Raw genomic sequence first — 17612 nt, forward strand, 5'->3', positions numbered from 1 at the left:
TGTTATGCTTATGGGAGTTTGAGATGTGATCTTGCCAATGTTCTGGTCAAACATGGGTACAAAAACAACTAAGATCACATCTCCTTATAAGTTTAAGGAATATGTGTATATTTGTGTAGGTTTTAAGGAACACACTCCATAGCTTTCACATGGATTATATCATCATTTCATAAGTTAGACATACACATTATTGAGTCTTTCATAAAGTTTTACAGTTTAATAAAACAGAGCTAGGGACATGTATAAAACGTTCTTTCCAACAGTCTGTCTACGTAACTTTCCCACAGTCTATCCTGCCACTCTGACCATGAAATAATTGTTTGCCACTGTAGTTCATTTTGTTTGTGTGTTACTGGTTTTGTTTAGGAGGTTCTCCAGTGTTGGCACCAAAAATATATGCAGCACCCCCTGAACATAGCCCTGCCCATATGCCACCCATAGGCTCCGCCCCTTTGCATGTTAACCTTCAGCTTTTCAGAAAGAATGTCTCTGAGCTCCGCCTTCAGCTGCAACATATGAGACAACTACAGGTAATAAACCATAAAATCTATTATAAAACTTAGTGTATTACTGTAGTTGTAGCATATATTTTGCCCTGTGTTTATTCCATGTAAATACAAAAATATGAAATGCTCCAACTCTGAAATCTGATTGGATGAGTTACGTTGGAAGCTGTAGTAAAATAGCAATTATATTTATAATCACATTTCAATTGAATTCCATATCATGTTTTAGCAACTGTAAACAACCTACAGTTATATATAATTTGTCAAACGTTTTGAAAGAATTGTTTAATCAGATTTATTATTTAAACATTGTTGCCTTTTATCATATTGCTGTTTCATCGAAGAATTAAATCTCCTGAGACTGTACATTAGTGATTTTACCATGGTTAATTGCGTTTCAGGCATTCCGCTGTAATGTTGTAAGAAAACCCCTTAACCATGTTAAAATCACTGTACTGCATGGCCTCTTATAGTTTACCAGTGGTATTATCTCATATTGTTTGCCATCTGCCATTATCATTCAATGAATTGTAATTTTCAGTAACATTAGCTGAAGTAATGGTCATGTGTATGATTGCAGATTCAGAATCAGGAGTGTGTGCGTGCTCAGATCAAGCATGCAGAGCAGGAGATCAGTGTGAAACTGGCTGAATTGCTGAGACGACAGGACGATCCAGCACAGAAACAGAGAACACTGGTGGAAGAAGAGAGACACAGATATCTCACCATGCAGGAGAGAGTACTCGCACAGCTGGGGTACGACACACCAGAAAATCTGAAATTCACCTTCCTGTGGGCAAACAAATACCATTCATTTTCAGTCATTTCTCATAATAATCATTGCAGCCTCTGTTTTAACTCATAACCCTGCTCGCCCTGCTGTGTGTAAACTGTAATTAAATCCCTCTTTAATTTAGCTGGTTAACTAGCATGGTCTGCAGACAGCTGTAAACATGCAAAACAGCGCAGTGGGAATTAACACTAGCCAGAGTAGATCAGGAACCGTATTAACGCTCTGTTTTCCTTGGTTTTTCGCCAGAGCCTGGTCAGCAGAGCTCTCTTGGTGCCTTTGAGCTATGAAACGTTGAGCTAACAAGGACAGTTTGACTTTTACACATGTGGTGGCTGGGGAATGTGGCAGGAAAACAATATTTAACTTGTGTTTCTGAAAGAAGATGTGAATTTAGCTGGACCATTAGGCTTTGTCTTTATGAAAACTACCATATAATGCAGAAATAGAATTTAGTTTTATATCATGCATTGCATTATGATATGTTTTAGCTATTTGAAGGCGTTTATTATTATGAAGGAAAATGCATGTAGGAAGTGACCCTTACAAAAAAGTACATGGTACTGTAATGGTATAAGACTGTATTACCATAGTACTACATGGTGCTTATAATTGTAATTGTATCTTAATAATGTACAAAGGAGTGTTCTTTTGCTATAAGAAATTGAATCCATAAACGTAAACATTTTGTGCATTGTGACATGATTGTCATATAATGTAAGGTGAAAATAAGCAAAAATTTTTTTTTTTAAATAACTACATTTTGTACTTACATTTAAATACTTGCATAAGTACATTTGTAATTTAAAGTTGTGAGCATAAATCATGATAGTTCTACTAAATGTAATTTTATACTAGAATTCTACTTTACAAGTTTAGAGTGCCCTCTAGTGGCACAGTGAGGAAATTATTTTTCCTTTCAGTAGAAATTAGTGACATCCTCTCTTTCGCTCTCTGTGTTTGTGCGTATGTGTGTGTAGGGTTCTGGAGCAGTACGTGGACACTCTGAAGAATGACTCCAGCTCTACTTTGTCAAAAAGAGCTGTGACTCTGAAGGAGGTAGAGGAGGGAGCCGTCAGCCTGCGCAAAGTGGGAGAGAACCTGGCTGGACTGAAAGGTATCAACATAAAAGTGCAGCTTCAGCTACTCATTGACATTAATTAGAACTGTAACATCATAAAATCAACTGGGCTCATCATCAACTAGATATTTTTTTTCTGTTTTGAGGATGTTTCAGTTGTTGCCTTGGTTACCAGATGTTGAGTATTCCCTGTTATTTGAACATGTCAGCATCATAAAACATTTGGTAGTTGTAAGATTTGTGTCCCTGGAGGTAAAGGAGTTATCACAGCATTGTAAGGAACCAACACAACACACATGGCCTTTGACACTGTTTTTCACTTGCTTACAGTGCTCTTATGACATCTTTACCCTGAAAAGTTTAGCACAATTTACACCTCCAGGGAAAATATAATGTTTCATAATACTGACATGTCTGAAAAGGTTGAAATGCTGGGCTTTCCCCATTACTAGACAGCTAATGAAGCCCCTCAGATGAAATTTTTACAGATTGATTTGACGTAATTTGAACGTAATAATTTTGCAATATTTGTCCAAATTGCCACAGTTTTTAGTATACAAAGACACAGTAACAGGGTTGACAAACAAATGATCAGTCTATAATTTTAATTTATAAGGTTAATTTGAACAGTGAGAGACAGAATAACAACAAATAAATCCAAAAAAACACATGTCAAAAATGTTATAAATTGAATTGCATTTTAATGAGGGAAATAAGTATTCAACCCCTCTGCAAAACATGATTTAGTACTTGATGGCAAAACCCTTGTTGGCAATCACAGAGGTCAGACGTTTCTTGGAGTTGGCCACCAGGTTTGCACACATCTCAGGAGGGATTTTGTCCCACTTCTCTTTGCAGATCTTCTCTAAGTCATTAAGGTTTCGAGGCTGACGTTTGTCAACTCGAACCTTCAGCTCCCTCCACAGATTTTCTATGGGATTAAGGTCTGGAGACTGGCTAGGCCACTCCAGGACCTTAATGTGCTTCTTCTTGAGCCACTCCTTTGTTGACTTGGCCATGTGTTTTGGGTCATTGTCATGCTGGAATACCCATCCACGACCCATTTTCAATGCCCTGGCTGAGAGAAGGAGGTTCTCACCCAAGATTTGACAGTACATGGCCCCATCCATCGTCCCTTTGATGTGGTGAAGTTGTCCTGTCCCCTTAGTAGAAAAACACCCCCAAAGCATAATGTTTCCACCTCCATGTTTGACGGTGGGGATGGTGTTCTTGGGGTCATAGGCAGCATTCCTCCTCCTCCAAACACGGCGAGTTGAGTTGATGCCAAAGAGCTCGATTTTGGTCTCATCTGACCATAACATTTTCACCCAGTTTTCCTCTGAATCATTCAGATGTTCATTGGCAAACTTCAGACGGGCCAGTACATGTGTTTTCTTGAGCAGGGGGACCTTGCGGGCGCTGCAGGATTTCAGTCCTTCTTGGCGTAGTGTGTTACCAATTGTTTTCTTGGTGACTATGGTCCCAGCTGCTTTGAGATCATTGACAAGATCCTCCCGTGTAGTTCTGGGCTGATTCCTCACCGTTCTCATGATCATTGCAACTCCACGTGGTGAGATCTTGCATGGAGGCCCAGACCGAGGGAGATTTACAGTTCTTTTGTGTTTTTTCCATTTGCGAATAATCGCACCAACTGTTGTCACCTTCTCACCAAGCTGCTTGCCGATGGTCTTGAAGCCCATTCCTGCCTTGTGTAGATCTACAATCTTGTCCCTGACATCCTTGGACAGCTCTTTGGTCTTGCCGATGGTGGAGAGTTTGGAATCTGATTGATTGATTGCTTCTGTGAACAGGTGTCTTTTATACAGGTAACAAACTGAGATTAGGAGCAGTCCCTTTAAGAGTGTGCCCTAATCTCAGCTCATTACCTGTATAAAAGACACCTGGGAGCAAGAAATCTCTTGATTAAGAGGGGGTCAAATACTTATTTCCCTCATTAAAAATGCAATTCAATTTATAACATTTTTGACAAATTTTTTCTGGATTTTTGTTGTTGTTATTCTGTCTCTCACTGTTCAAATGAACCTACCATTAAAATTATAGACTGATCATTTCTTTGTCATGAGGGCAAACGTACAAAATCAGCAGGGGATCAAATACTTTTTTCCCTCACTGTACTCACCCTCATGCCATCCCAGAAGTGTTTGACTTTCTTTCATCTGCTGAACACAAATTAAGATTTTTAGAAGACTATCTCTAATAGCTCTGTAGGTCCATACAATTCAAGTGAATGGTGGCCAGAACTTTGAAGCTGCAAAAAGCGTATAAATGCAGTTTAATGTAATCCATAAAAGTAATCCATACGACTCAAGTGGTTAGATCCATATATTCAGAAGTGATATGATAGGTGTGGATGAGAAACTGATCAATATTTAAGTCCTTTTTCTTTAAATACTATAAATCGTTTTTGCCGTTTTTGTGCATATTGCCACCTACTGGGCAGGGAGGAGAATTTACAGTAAAAAGGACTTAAATATTGATCATATCGATTTTTGGGTGAACTATCCATTTAAAGAGTTGCCTTCTTTCTTTAGAAAAATTTCTAAATTAATGTATAATAAAAGTTGACATCAGCTATTCATTGTTTTAATATTTTTTTACACATATGTAGCCTATATGAAGGATACACATGGCACCATTTTGGTAGAATGACCCTCGATCCCTTCTCTCTCGCAGGAGATTTCCCAGCCTTACAGTCGCATATGCGGGCTGTGCTCAGGGTGGAGGTGGAGGCTGTCAAATTCCTTAAGGAGGAGCCGCACAAACTCGACAGCATGCTGAAGAGAGTCCGATCCCTCACGGACACACTCAGTAAAATGCGCAGGTACACTAATAGAGACAGAGACAAACCTATCAAAGTGAATATATTCACTCATATCATTTCTATTCAGGATAGAACAAGATTACAGTTTATAAAGCAAACTTTATGGGCTGTAAGTTTGCCAAGCCACATTATTATCTTGTAACTCTAAATAAATTAGTTTCATTTACTCTGCCATGCTGTGTGTGTAGTCATTAGTTTGATGTCTGGGGCTAAGTGCTAATTCCCATTTCCAGCCTGAGTGTCTGATTGGAGCAATATGGAATTCAGATATATGATGTACCTTCAGATTCCACCCACGTATCTGAGCAGCCAGAGGGTTATGGAAATGAATATTCCGTTTTTGGTTCTCCATCTCCCATTCATATTGTAATCATGCATGAGGAGAAACTCGATATAGATTTAGACAGAGGAGAGATCAGTAGCATCTGCTCCAAGTCACTTTGTCTCTCCTCTGTGTCAGACCTGATCAGACTCAAGCCTTTGGTGTTCCTTATGAATGCAGAAATGAAATCAATAACACCAGCACCCCGTGCAGCACAGGAAACCGATATGGATTTTTTTAAATGGCCAATACCAGTAACTAGAGAGCGGAAGGGGCTGATGACCAATTTAGTCATCAGCCTCTACTATTATTATGACATTTCACATTCTAAATATAAAGTAGTGATCCTAACTGACCTAAGACAGGGAATGTTTTCTACAATTAAATGTCAGGAGTTGTGAAAAACTGAGTTTAAATGTATTTGGCTAAGGTGTATGTAAACTACTGGCTTCAACTGTATGTTTAGGCCTAATAGTTATTTTTGCTTAGCAAGCACCATTATTGACTGTTTTCAAACAGATTTCTTAAACATTTAGAATTGGTTGAGCCAGTGTTGCTACGTTAGAACGCTCAAACAATAAGAACAATGTTGAAAGCATCACAGTCACAGTGTTCACCGTTTTCTGGGAGATCAACTCCCAAATTACTCACTTATAGTTGTCTATGCATATTAATGTGGAACAGGGGAAAAAAAATACATGTTTTTATTTTAGGTTTTCTATGTACAGTAGAATCAATTTACTGATTTTCACTTTTTTTATTTTGTTTGATTCTCTAGGTGTGCCACAGATGGCCTGCTCAAACCTTCAGACCCGGTTTCCTTATCCCATTCTACTGCCTCTGAAAAAACAGAATCAGCCATCGTTGTTGAATCCCTTGAAACTGTCTCACTCACATCTCAGAGTTCTACTGTGAGGTCAGAGGTCATAACCTCTAACCCTGTGGCGATCCACCATTCCCAGACCTCTCCTGTAGCTTCACAACAGTCCCAGCAATCAACAGCACCTTCACCCAATCCCCCTGCCACCCCACAGAGACGAGAGTCTACCCCTTCACCCACCAAACAGCTCAAAAAACCTACAGCATCACTTGAGCAGACACAAATACAGAATAACACCAGTAATGGAGTCTCTAGTAATGGCATTCATGGGAAAGGACCTTCTCCAAACTTGTTCACTGAAGAGATCCATGCAAGTCACAACAAAACCAAGAACAGGGCAGTTTCAATAGAGGTGAGCAATACTGCTACCTTTGTAGCACACAAGAAGGAACATTCTAAAATCATGTTGGGACAACGTGTTTCATTAGGTTTTGCACTCAATTGTTTTGTCCATGCCATGCCAGTGCATGCTGTAGTAAATGCAAAAGAGGGGCTGATTCAACAAATGCAATGACAATTTGAAATTCATGTATTTCAATTCAACTTTTCACTCAAATTGTTATTCCTATTATATAATTTGTAATGCAATACATTGTATTAAATATAAAAAACTATGTAAAATAGAGCCATTTTCACTGGTGTCTCAGACCTTTGGACCCCACAGTGCATTTTAAATTAGTTTAGTTTAAAGCAAGCTCTTTGATTGGTCTCCAGGCTGCAGAGAGAGAATGGGAAGAGAAGAGGCAGAACATGGGTCATTATGATAGGCAGGAGTTTGAGCGGATGCTCCAGGAAGCAGAGGCCAACATGCTGAGAGGAATCCCAAACCTGGAGGTGCCCAGTGAACCCGAGAGCTCCTCTGCTTCTCCTTCAGTGCCTACTGCCTCCCTGGAGGAGACGGTGGAAAAAAATGAGCAAATAAATGTACCAACAGAGCAAAGTAAGAGAAAAAAAGACTGTCAGTACTCCAGAAAGTATTATTTGTACATATTTAAAGACATATTCCAGGTTATTTTCAACTTAATGTCTATGAGCTGCATGTGTGACAAGCTGTTGATTACCACAGAAAATGATTTTGTCTAAGTTTGTAAATCTAAACGTAAAACATGGTTACGGTAAATACACTTACAATGGAAGGGAATCAGGCTAGTGGGTAGCTCCAAAAAACATTTAAAATATGTAACTATCACACTGTTTTGAACCCATAACCATAAAACTTACATATGTTGGCATAAAATTGAAGTGATGGAATCACCAACTTACCAAAGTTATTTTACAGTATATCCAATCCTTTAACTCATGTCAACACATTTCCAGTTAATTTATACATACTAGGAGATTAAATTATTGTCTTTAGTAATCAGCATGCCACAGATGATGCATATAGAAATTAAGTTAATAACACTATTAATGGAATAGTTCACCAAAAAATTTAATTTCTCTCATCATTTATGTTCTACAGAATACAAACAAAGATTTTAAGAAGAATACGTCAACTCTGTAGGTCCATACAATGCAAGTGAATGGTGACCAGAACTTTCAAGCTCTAAAAATCACATAAAAGCAGCATAAACATAATCCATATGACTCCAGTGGTTAATTCAGTATCTTTACAAGTGATATGTTAGGTGTGGGTGAGAAACAATAAATTCCCTCTCTGCCCAGTAGGTGGCGATATGCACATTTGGTGAATGTTAATCACCAAAAGCAAAAGAAGAAAATTTAAAAGTAAAGAATGTTAGTAAAAATGACTTAAATATTGATCTGTTTCGCACCCAAACCTATTATATCACTTGTGGAGATGTGGATTTTACAAAAGGAGTCTTATGGACAATCTTTATTCTGCTGTATGTGCTTTTTGGTGCTTCAAAGTTCTGATCATCATTTGCTTGCAATTATAGACCTATAGAACTGAGATAATTCTTCTAAAAGAATTTGTGTTCAGTAGAAGAAAGTAAGTCATACACATCTGTAATGGAATGAGTACATGATGAGAGAATTTAAATTTTTGGGTTAACTATCCCTTAAAGGTGTTGCCATAAACTGTATTTTATTTTTTTAATAAAAAAAATATATATATATATATATATTATTTTGTTTTGTAGATGACAGTCTGCCTGAGCCAAATTCTGAGAAGCCTACAAAGACTGCTCCAGAGAAACCCCCCAAACCTCTGGAGAAACCAGTTAAAACAGCCTTGGAGAGGCCTCTCAAGCCCAGCCTATCCATCAAATCCACCCTCGAGAGACAGAGCAAGGCTCAGGAAAAAGTTGTCAAGCTTCAGAGCACAGAGAAGGCCAACAAGTCCCCGCCTCCACCCCCACCTCGAAGAAATTACCCCACCACAACTGGAATGACCACCACCCGCTCAGGAGAGGTCATTTACACCAGCCGAAAAGAATCTGTTACAGCACAGGTGTGTTTGTAGGACATATTTCATGTAAAAGGGATACATTAGTCCTCATATTGCTTGACTTTCTTTCTTCTGTGAAACACAAAATGAATTGTGGTAGAATGACAGCCTTAGTCATTCTCAGCCTCATTCTTTCACTTTCATTGCATCTTTTTTCCATACAATGAAAGTTAATTGTGATGGAAGAAGAAAGTCACATGGTATTGAACAGAATTAACATTTTTGGGTGAACTATCTCATTAACCATCCTTTGTAGGAGTGTGACGATGAGCCCACCAGTCTAGTGTCTCATCCCGAACCAAAGAGCCCTCCAGAGACGAAGCCCAAACCCAACACCCCTCCACCTATATCAGCCTCAGCCATCACTGAGGAAGAGGATGAGGGAGACAAGATAATGGCAGAACTTCAGGTGAGATACACAAACACACTTAAGCAAATAAATGTTAATGCACAATTATAACCCAAATAGTACAAACATTTACATACAGATATGCTGACTTACTCTCACTGACTCTAAAATATTAAGTGTCTTGATCTTTAAAATGTCTTGGGTGTGAGGTTGCTGTGGTGTGGGTGTTAAGATGCTTTTGTGTTTGTGCCCTGTGGCTCATCTGTGGTTCCCTGTGGTTTCATTTCCTGTGCTGTAGATTAGTTTCTATTCACACAGTTCATTAAATACTCATAGTAGTTCTCATATTTTAATAAAAAAATATTCATACATTTTCTGTAGTTAACCTCCCACAATCTGATTAATCCTTCTGAGACTTTTTGTAGGCAAAATAATCAACTTTTATCTTTTTTAATTCTCATTAATGGAGATCACATTAATATAATTGACCCCTCAGTTTTGTATAGGGTCCAAAAGTCTATTTGCCCCACTATTTTTCATTATGAAATATTATTAGCATAGCTGTTTGAATAATACGTTGAAATGAAAAATTTGTAGGGAATTCATTATTCCTCATAATTACACTCTAGTGAAAGCTGTTATTTGAGTTAGCCAATAATAATATTATCATGCACATTTCCAGTGTAGGTCATTTATATTGCAGTGTAATTTTTGAACGTCTTTGCCCATTTAAATAATGGGTGTATTTCAGTATTTAACCCCGTTCCCTCGCTAATTCTTCTCTTCAGGTTTTCCAGAAGTGCTCTGTTAAGGAGGTAGGGCTCAAGGGTTTGATAGAGCCACAGATCAGAGAGCTAAGACCTGGGGCCTTACTGCCCCTTAAAGATAAGAAGGTAAAGGATATGATGTCCTTTATTAGGCCCTCCAAATGCCTGCCTGTGCCAGCCGCTTGCCCCTGATGGCTGTCCTTACAATGCTTGTTTGGCTTTCTTACCCTCTGCTATCTTCCTCTGTACACTCTTGTGATGGGAATCTGACACCGAAAGTGTTCTCACTGTTGTATTATTTTATATCCTGTTTCTAACCTTTTATTTCTACTGAACTCATAACCTGTGCTGATTGTAATGATGTAGTGTGAGCCAAAAGGGGAAAAAGTTCCCATTTCAAATTTTATTGGCTATGTTTGTTTTGAGTCATCCAATCAATAAACTAGATTTTCAACATTCTGCTGTCAAAGGGTGTTGTGTGTGTTTTATTTATTTAATAAGCTGTTTTAGAAGAAACTAAATTATTTCAGTTGGACGCAATCTGATATCCAAGAAAAGTAAATGTTACACTGAGTTTACATTAAAAACGGCTTACATAATTAATATTCTACAATATACAGTACACTAGCATTATGTTTCTTAACCTTTTAGGGTTGAGCATAATCAAAATGTATAGATTCGGCAGATTTATAGGTAAACTCATTAGAGGAAATATTTATACTTGCAATCTAGCCTCAAAGTGTCCATAAACCTTTTGAATCATGGTTATGCAGAATGTACTGTAGCTTAGACTTTGTTTGCGTCGTTTGTTTCGAGACTGATGTTTCAAGTCTATAGAGGAAAATTTCAGCTAGCAGTCTGTAGTTCAGAGTTCATTGTTTGATCTTCTCACTTTGCTGCATGCCTGCTTTAAACCTCCCAACTTATCTAATGGTTTTCAGTCTCACTTTCTTTCTCTACCTCCATTGCACCTCTGCCCTTTTACTGAACATTTCACCATATTTTCTCACTTGTGCTAAAATGTATGCAGTATGATATCTGATTTACAAGTGAAATCATAAGCAAACTTTTTACTATTAAAATTATTCATTACTTTATTCAGAATTGCTAAACCTTCATTGTAATACTCTTGTCCTCTTTATGTTGTATGGTTTACATTACTATAGATAAATCAATCTCCCTGGGAGACTGGTTGATCTATATTTCCAGCTGTAGTATATTATTGACATCATAATTGTTAGAAACTGATGATATAACAAATCTTCCAAATTAAACCTATTTTGGTATGTATGGTCCAAGAATGTATCTCTTCAAATGCAGTCCATTTTAAATTCAACCTGTAGCTTAAGGTTCTCAATGGTCTTAGAGTAGTTTGTAGACTGAGATTGGTTCTTTGTGAAGTGATGTTGTTCCCCACAAACCACAGAATACAGACAAACAAGAAGACAAGAATCCAGACACAGATGAGAATGGCAACAGTACAATCCGTCAGAGTCCTGGGGTGAGCAGTAGTGTTTACTACAATAATAACATACTTATCATAACCTCTACTGACTTTAAAAGTCAATGGATTCATAGAAATTGAATCTTTAAGTTGTTATGATGGTGTTAGCTCCATGGTGTTAACCCAAAGTTACTCCCTGAGGATTGTTCCAAATAAAGTGTGGGCAGTGATTGACTTTACTGTAATCCTATAGAAACCCAGTTATGGCACATACATTTGTAGAACATAATACCAGGGATGATATCTATGAAAACGTTAACTAATTTAAAATTTCATTCTTTTTCTCCAACCTTTGACCTATTAAGGTCATCTACTATGTCACAGCTCAGATCTCCAAGAGTACTCCATCAGCGCCAGAGGAATCCTCAGAGCATAGGGAGGCATCACAGTCGCCCCCGTCACAGGTGTCACATGTCAGTGCTTCTGAACAGTCCCAAAGCCAGCTGCAGGTATCCACTAATAAGTCTGGTGCCCTAAAGAATAGTGACCCAGCCAGCTCTTCTAGCTCTCTGGCCCAAAACCAGCTGACTCGTTTGGCCTCACTGAAGTCCAATCCACCCTCTCCATTGAAGGAAGTTCCAGGTAGCCCAACTCAAGGGAAAGTTCATGTGGTCAAGGCCGCTCAAGTGCAGGTTAGCATAGAAGAGAGGGTGGAGTCTCCAACAGCAATTTGTTCACCAGTCTCTTTTGGAGACTCTGAAACCATATATTCGAAAGCAGTGCCTGTTGGGCCACATTCAGAAATGCCTTTGCTTGGCTCATCCAAGGCAAGGGAAAGGAAATTTGAGGAAATCGAAGAAAATGATGAAGCCTTTCTCAGTCCTGATCTGTCAGAAGAAGAGCCACCTCCACCTCCACCTCCACCTGATAACTTTGCCTTCATTATCACTAATACGAAGGTACAAGCACTTTCCACTGGAGAGTACCAGCAGCTTGTCAATGCCAAGAAAGGTAATGTGCAGACTGTAACTTTTGGCTGCAAACATCCAAGGGGTTCTGATAGTGGCTCGGCATCAGGAGGCGATGTTAATTCCAGTGGTCCCCCTGGTGCTGACAACACCAGTAAAAAGCCAGTTATTATCATCTTTGATGAGCCAATGGACATCCGCTCAGCCTACAAACGCCTCTCTACAGTCTTTGAATGTGAGGAGGAGCTTGAGCGAATGCTTACAGAAGAAAGGATAGAGGAGGAAAATGAGGAAACTGAAGAGGAATGGAATGCAGGAGTGAAGGTCACTGGTCAAGGTACTGGTAGAACTTCTCCTGCAGATGTCACGGACAGTCAAGCAACAAACTCTTCAGGAGATGCAAAACAAGATGGTAAGAAGAAGTTCAAGCTTAAGTTCCCCAAGAAACAGCTAGCAGCGTTATCGCAAGCCATTCGCACTGGTACCAAAACAGGCAAAAAGACTTTGCAGGTTGTTGTCTATGAGGATGAGGAAGAGTCAGACGGAACTGTCAAACAACACAAAGAGACCAAGAGGTTTGAAATAGCTTGTTCGAAAACGGAGTCCTCAAAATTGAATCCCCAGGAACCTAATGGCCGAAATAATGAGATTCGCAAGAGTACCTACAAAACCCTTGACAGTCTAGAGCAAACTATAAAACAGTTAGAGAACACAATCAGTGAAATGACACCAAGATCTTCTGAAGACACAGAAACTTCTGAGAACCCTGAAATTAAGGACAGCAATGTTGGGGAGAGTTCAGGGCACAAAGAGAAAGGAATGTTTCCCAAAACCTTGGTTCCCAGGTCTTTTACAGTCAGTAAAGGTCCTGGTCTCCGAAAGAAGGCCAAGCCACAGCTTCTTCCTCGGCCTGCCATCATACCAACTGCAGGGGTCTCAGTTACACCAGTTCCCACCCAACAGGTCTCTCTCTAGTTCCCACCACTTTAACAAGACTGTGGGTTTGTCCCTCTCCTCTTCCTCAAAATTCCACCCTAACCAGTGACTTCTAGAGATCCTTAACCTCTACTGTGGTGGAGGGGACTATCTGTCGGATCTAAACTTTTTTTAACATATTTTTATAAATATGGTGTGTGTTTTTTTTCTGGAGTGGTGTTCCATGAATATACATTTGTGTGTTCAATGATGGTGCTCTAACCTTGGGTTAAAGTAGCCAAAAACATCCAAAGTGTCTTAGAATCTCATAATGTTCTTGGATGTGGGTTCTAAGGCAGTACTTGACACAAAAACACTTGTTGGTCCCCTGGGCTGGTTTGCATGCATCCTTATCTTTCTCTCTTTGGTACACATACTCTAAAGTGTCATGGTGGTACCACAGATGTTTTGTGCAGGCTTTGACTTGCTGTGTTTGCAAACCACCTCCAATATGGCTCTTTGTGTTTCTTTCTTTTTATTCCTTTTCTCTTCTGTTTGGTTTGAATCCCTTTTGCAGAATGCCAGCGTGGTCTCACCTACTAGTCGGATGCCGGTGCCTATTTCTGCCAAGGCGAGGCAGCAACCAGGCACCTCAGACAAAGAGAGGGCAACAAAACAGCAAAAGCTACAGGACTCTCAGAGGCAATTCCGCCAGGTAGTTTTATCGTAGGACCACTTGTCCTGCCAGAAAGACACACACACCTAGATACTGATTGAATGAGAGGAAAGTTAGTTGTTGCAGGGCTTGTGTTGAGAGGGAAAGGAACTAACAAAGAAACTGATCAGACCGAGAAAAAAACTGTTCTTTGGCGAAAGCAACTATGCTGAACGCCATCTTTGAACTGCTGACGTTGTCTTTTGCTACATTTTCAATGGGCTGTGACCAAAGGCAACTGACTGTTAGTTCATAATACCATTGAATGCTTCTGCATGTTTGCTTTGCTTGTGGCTTTGGTTCTGATATATGCGACAAGAAAGATAAACTGAAACACCACATCCACTGCTTATCTAACATTGTTTACCCCACTGGATGCTTAGAATAAAACCCACTGACATCTAACCCCACACACTACAGTGTCTGTGACACTCCAACTTCCCTTGCAAGCCAGGATGTTTCTAAATACTAAACCAGTTTTCAGACCTTTTCATCTGTTTACCTCTCAGAGGAATTCCCAAACCTCCTGCCCAGGAAACACCCTGTACTAAGTCTCCGTAATTCTGGACACCTCCCCATATTGTACCTCTTTCACTCCTCCTGAAGGTCTTCCTTTGGTCGGAAGCACTGGTTGCATTTTCACTGCATTACTCACTCTAAAACTCACAAACCTACCTGTCCCTCACCTTCCCTTACCTTTCCGACTTTTATTGTATTCAAAGTTAGATTTTTGTTTTAAAACCCTGAAGGCATTTTGTCTCCTTATGTGTGCTTAGTTCTTTCATTTATAAATGTAGTTTCTGTGTCATTGATAATCTCTTGTGATTAACTGTAGATCCCAGTAGTATGTTAAACATATGTTAGAAGTTAAACATGCCTAGAGATATTAATCATATTTTAATCATGAGTTCCCTCATTGTTGACAATCAGTGTGTTCTGGCGTCTTTGTTTGCAGGCTAACGGAAGTGCTAAGAGATCTGGAGGAGATCACAAATCCACTTCTACCATGCCTGCTTCTAAAATTCCAGCTTTTTCCTCCTCTAATGCAGGAAAAGGCTTGTCCCAATCTGATTCGACTAATATTGTTAATTCTTCCTCTCCTTTATCTTCCTCCCTTCCTGCTAGCAAATCCTCCATCCCTCCACCTCGCTCCAGTTCCACCTCCCCCTCTAATGGTTCTATAAAGTTTTCCCCTCCCATTCACAGTACTAAAGGCATGTCTATTCCCACACAGACACAAAACGGTCGACACTCCACCTCTTATTCATCTTCCTCTTCCTGTTCCCATTCCCCTCTGTCCCCGACTATGTTGAGTCAGAATGCAAAGAGTATCCGCACCATTCACACACCCAGCTTCACCAGCTACAGTCGGTCGCACAGCGGGAGTGCCGGTAAATCAGCTATTCCCACGGTAATGGTCGCTAAGGATGCTGCATAGAATGCTTGGCTGCTCTGCTGCCATTCGCTTAGCTCTTAAAGGGACAAATCACCCAAAAAATGAACATTACTGCTATCATGTTGTTCCAAACCCATATGACCTTTTTTCTCAAGAAGAACACACAAGCAGATGTTAGGCAGAATGTTAATCTCCTCAATCGCCACTTTCACTTTCATTGTATGGAAAAAATGAAATTAAAGTAAAAGGTGACCTAGACTTACATTAGGTATTCTACAGAAGAAAAAAGTCAAACAGGTTTGAAACAAAATGGTGGGGAGTAAATTATGACAAAATTAGCATTTTTGGGTGAACTATCATTTTAATGAGTTGGCGTCACTCCTGATTTACTTGTATTCATCAGTGTTTTTTTTTTGTTTTTTTTATTCTGGTAATACTGTTGTATCAAGTGTTCAGAGTGAACTCTTTTTGATTTTAACTTGCATGTCAACATTTGTTCACATTACATTATTGTCTATGTTCAAACAGATCATCATTCATTATTATAAGTGTTTGAAACTTGAATCTCTGCATACTCTTGACATTGAATCATAATGACACAGATAACAATAAACCTTTTCATTGTAAAAACTAAGAGATCTAGTTCAGTTGCAGAGAGCAGGCTCTTGATCAAGAATTTTACAGAGCACTTCATTTGAAAAGAATGAATATTTATTTTTCATAAAAGTTGAAGAGACTTAAAAGAAAAAAGTATGCATAAGTGATCATATAGTGTAAACTATGTAAGCAATGTGTTAATAAAATGATTGTATTTGATTATCTTCATTTTTACATTGTTGTTGTAAGTTGACAGACATTGTTTGTAGCCATTATAAACCCTCTAAGTTAAACAAGTACTGTAAATGTACTAACCATTAACACAAACTTACTTCAACATTTTCTTTTTGTCTTTCTCATGCACTGCCAGTGTCTTTAAGATTTTTTTTTTTTATTATAAAATGACAACAATTTTGCAACAAAAATATATTTCTTTTCAGTAGTTGTGCCTATTTGCCAAAGTTGTTTGTAGACATGACCTTGTTAGACAGTACATGTACATTTAGGATAGGTTATACCCAGCTTAACCTACCTATTTAAAAAAAAAAAAAAATCTTAATTTGATCAGTTTATAGCTCTTAAATTAATGAGGATTGATGTCTAAATGTAAACTAAACATTGTAGTGATTGATGAAACTGCTTCAAACTACCCATGTATATATATACTGTAACTTCTCTATTTCAGAGATTGTCTTTAGTTTAGTTAGCATATTGTACCAAAGTTTATTTCTATGCATGCCTATATAAGATTATAAAAGCAAGAGAGATTGTAATAGAAGAAATTCATGCTTGGACAGATTTGTAAATAAATATGTTTCCTTTGGTTTTGTATAGCTTTAACTGCAGAGGCAATCTGTGCAAAAAGTCTGTAGCTATAAAACAATAAAGTTGCTGCATGCTTGTCATTCACATGGCCTCTGATCACTGACTAACAGTTCAAGATGAAATAATGGTTTGTCCAACGCAGCACTGCAAGTCCTATTAAACATTCTGGCAAATACATTGGTTAAAATGACTTCTGATATTTCTATCCTATACACATATTTTTACATCTTTAAACTTGCATAGGAATGCCATTCAAAAGAAACATTATGATCTGTGTTCAAAACCATTTAAAGGTTTTGACTCACCTGACTGAATTTATTTCTCATGATATTAAATGCTGAAATTAGTTTTGGATACAAACAGGGGCGAAAATGTCATCAAAATGTTGGGGGGGCAATAAACATAACAATTCTCAAGAGCAATTTTGAAGGGTTTTTTTTGTTGTTGCCCCGTTTGCATTTGTATTATTTTATTTCTTAAACAATTATTTTAAGAATATATCATTGTATTATTTACAATACACATATTTTAATTATATTTTAGGGGGGACAACCCTCAGATAGGGGGGTCCTGACCCCACCGACCCCTCCGCGATTTCCGCCTATGGATACAAACATAAGTGGTACATATGCTCACCAAACACTTTATTAGGCACACCTGTACACCTACTTAGTCATGCGATTATCTTTTCAACCAATCGTGTGGCAGCAATGCAGTGCATAAAATCATGCAGATACGAGCCAGGGGCTTCAGTAAATATTCTTATCAAATATCAGAATGGGGGAAAAAAAATATCTCAGTG

General features: G+C 38.6%; 1 protein-coding gene across 9 annotated transcripts in view; it reads left to right on the forward strand.

The window, feature by feature from the left end:
• LOC127634072 (sickle tail protein homolog) overlaps positions 1-17007 on the forward strand; it is a 167422-nt gene extending 150415 nt beyond the window's left edge. For 7 of the 9 annotated variants that reach the window (XM_052113489.1, XM_052113490.1, XM_052113485.1 and 4 more), the window contains 13 exons: positions 367-530; positions 1087-1262; positions 2277-2413; positions 5072-5219; positions 6320-6773; positions 7136-7361; positions 8527-8837; positions 9091-9243; positions 9972-10076; positions 11377-11451; positions 11760-13325; positions 13855-13992; positions 14948-17007. In XM_052113489.1, the coding sequence (XP_051969449.1) occupies positions 367-530; positions 1087-1262; positions 2277-2413; positions 5072-5219; positions 6320-6773; positions 7136-7361; positions 8527-8837; positions 9091-9243; positions 9972-10076; positions 11377-11451; positions 11760-13325; positions 13855-13992; positions 14948-15430 (4136 nt within the window). In that variant the 3' untranslated portion in view covers positions 15431-17007. The remainder of the gene's footprint in view (positions 1-366; positions 531-1086; positions 1263-2276; positions 2414-5071; positions 5220-6319; positions 6774-7135; positions 7362-8526; positions 8838-9090; positions 9244-9971; positions 10077-11376; positions 11452-11759; positions 13326-13854; positions 13993-14947) is intronic. The other 2 variants (XM_052113494.1, XM_052113488.1) reach the window with 2 other exon arrangements.
• Positions 17008-17612: the final 605 nt, after the last annotated feature.

Source organism: Xyrauchen texanus, chromosome 41, assembly GCF_025860055.1.
Source record: "Xyrauchen texanus isolate HMW12.3.18 chromosome 41, RBS_HiC_50CHRs, whole genome shotgun sequence".
In the NCBI taxonomy this organism is placed as follows: Eukaryota; Metazoa; Chordata; class Actinopteri; order Cypriniformes; family Catostomidae; genus Xyrauchen; species Xyrauchen texanus.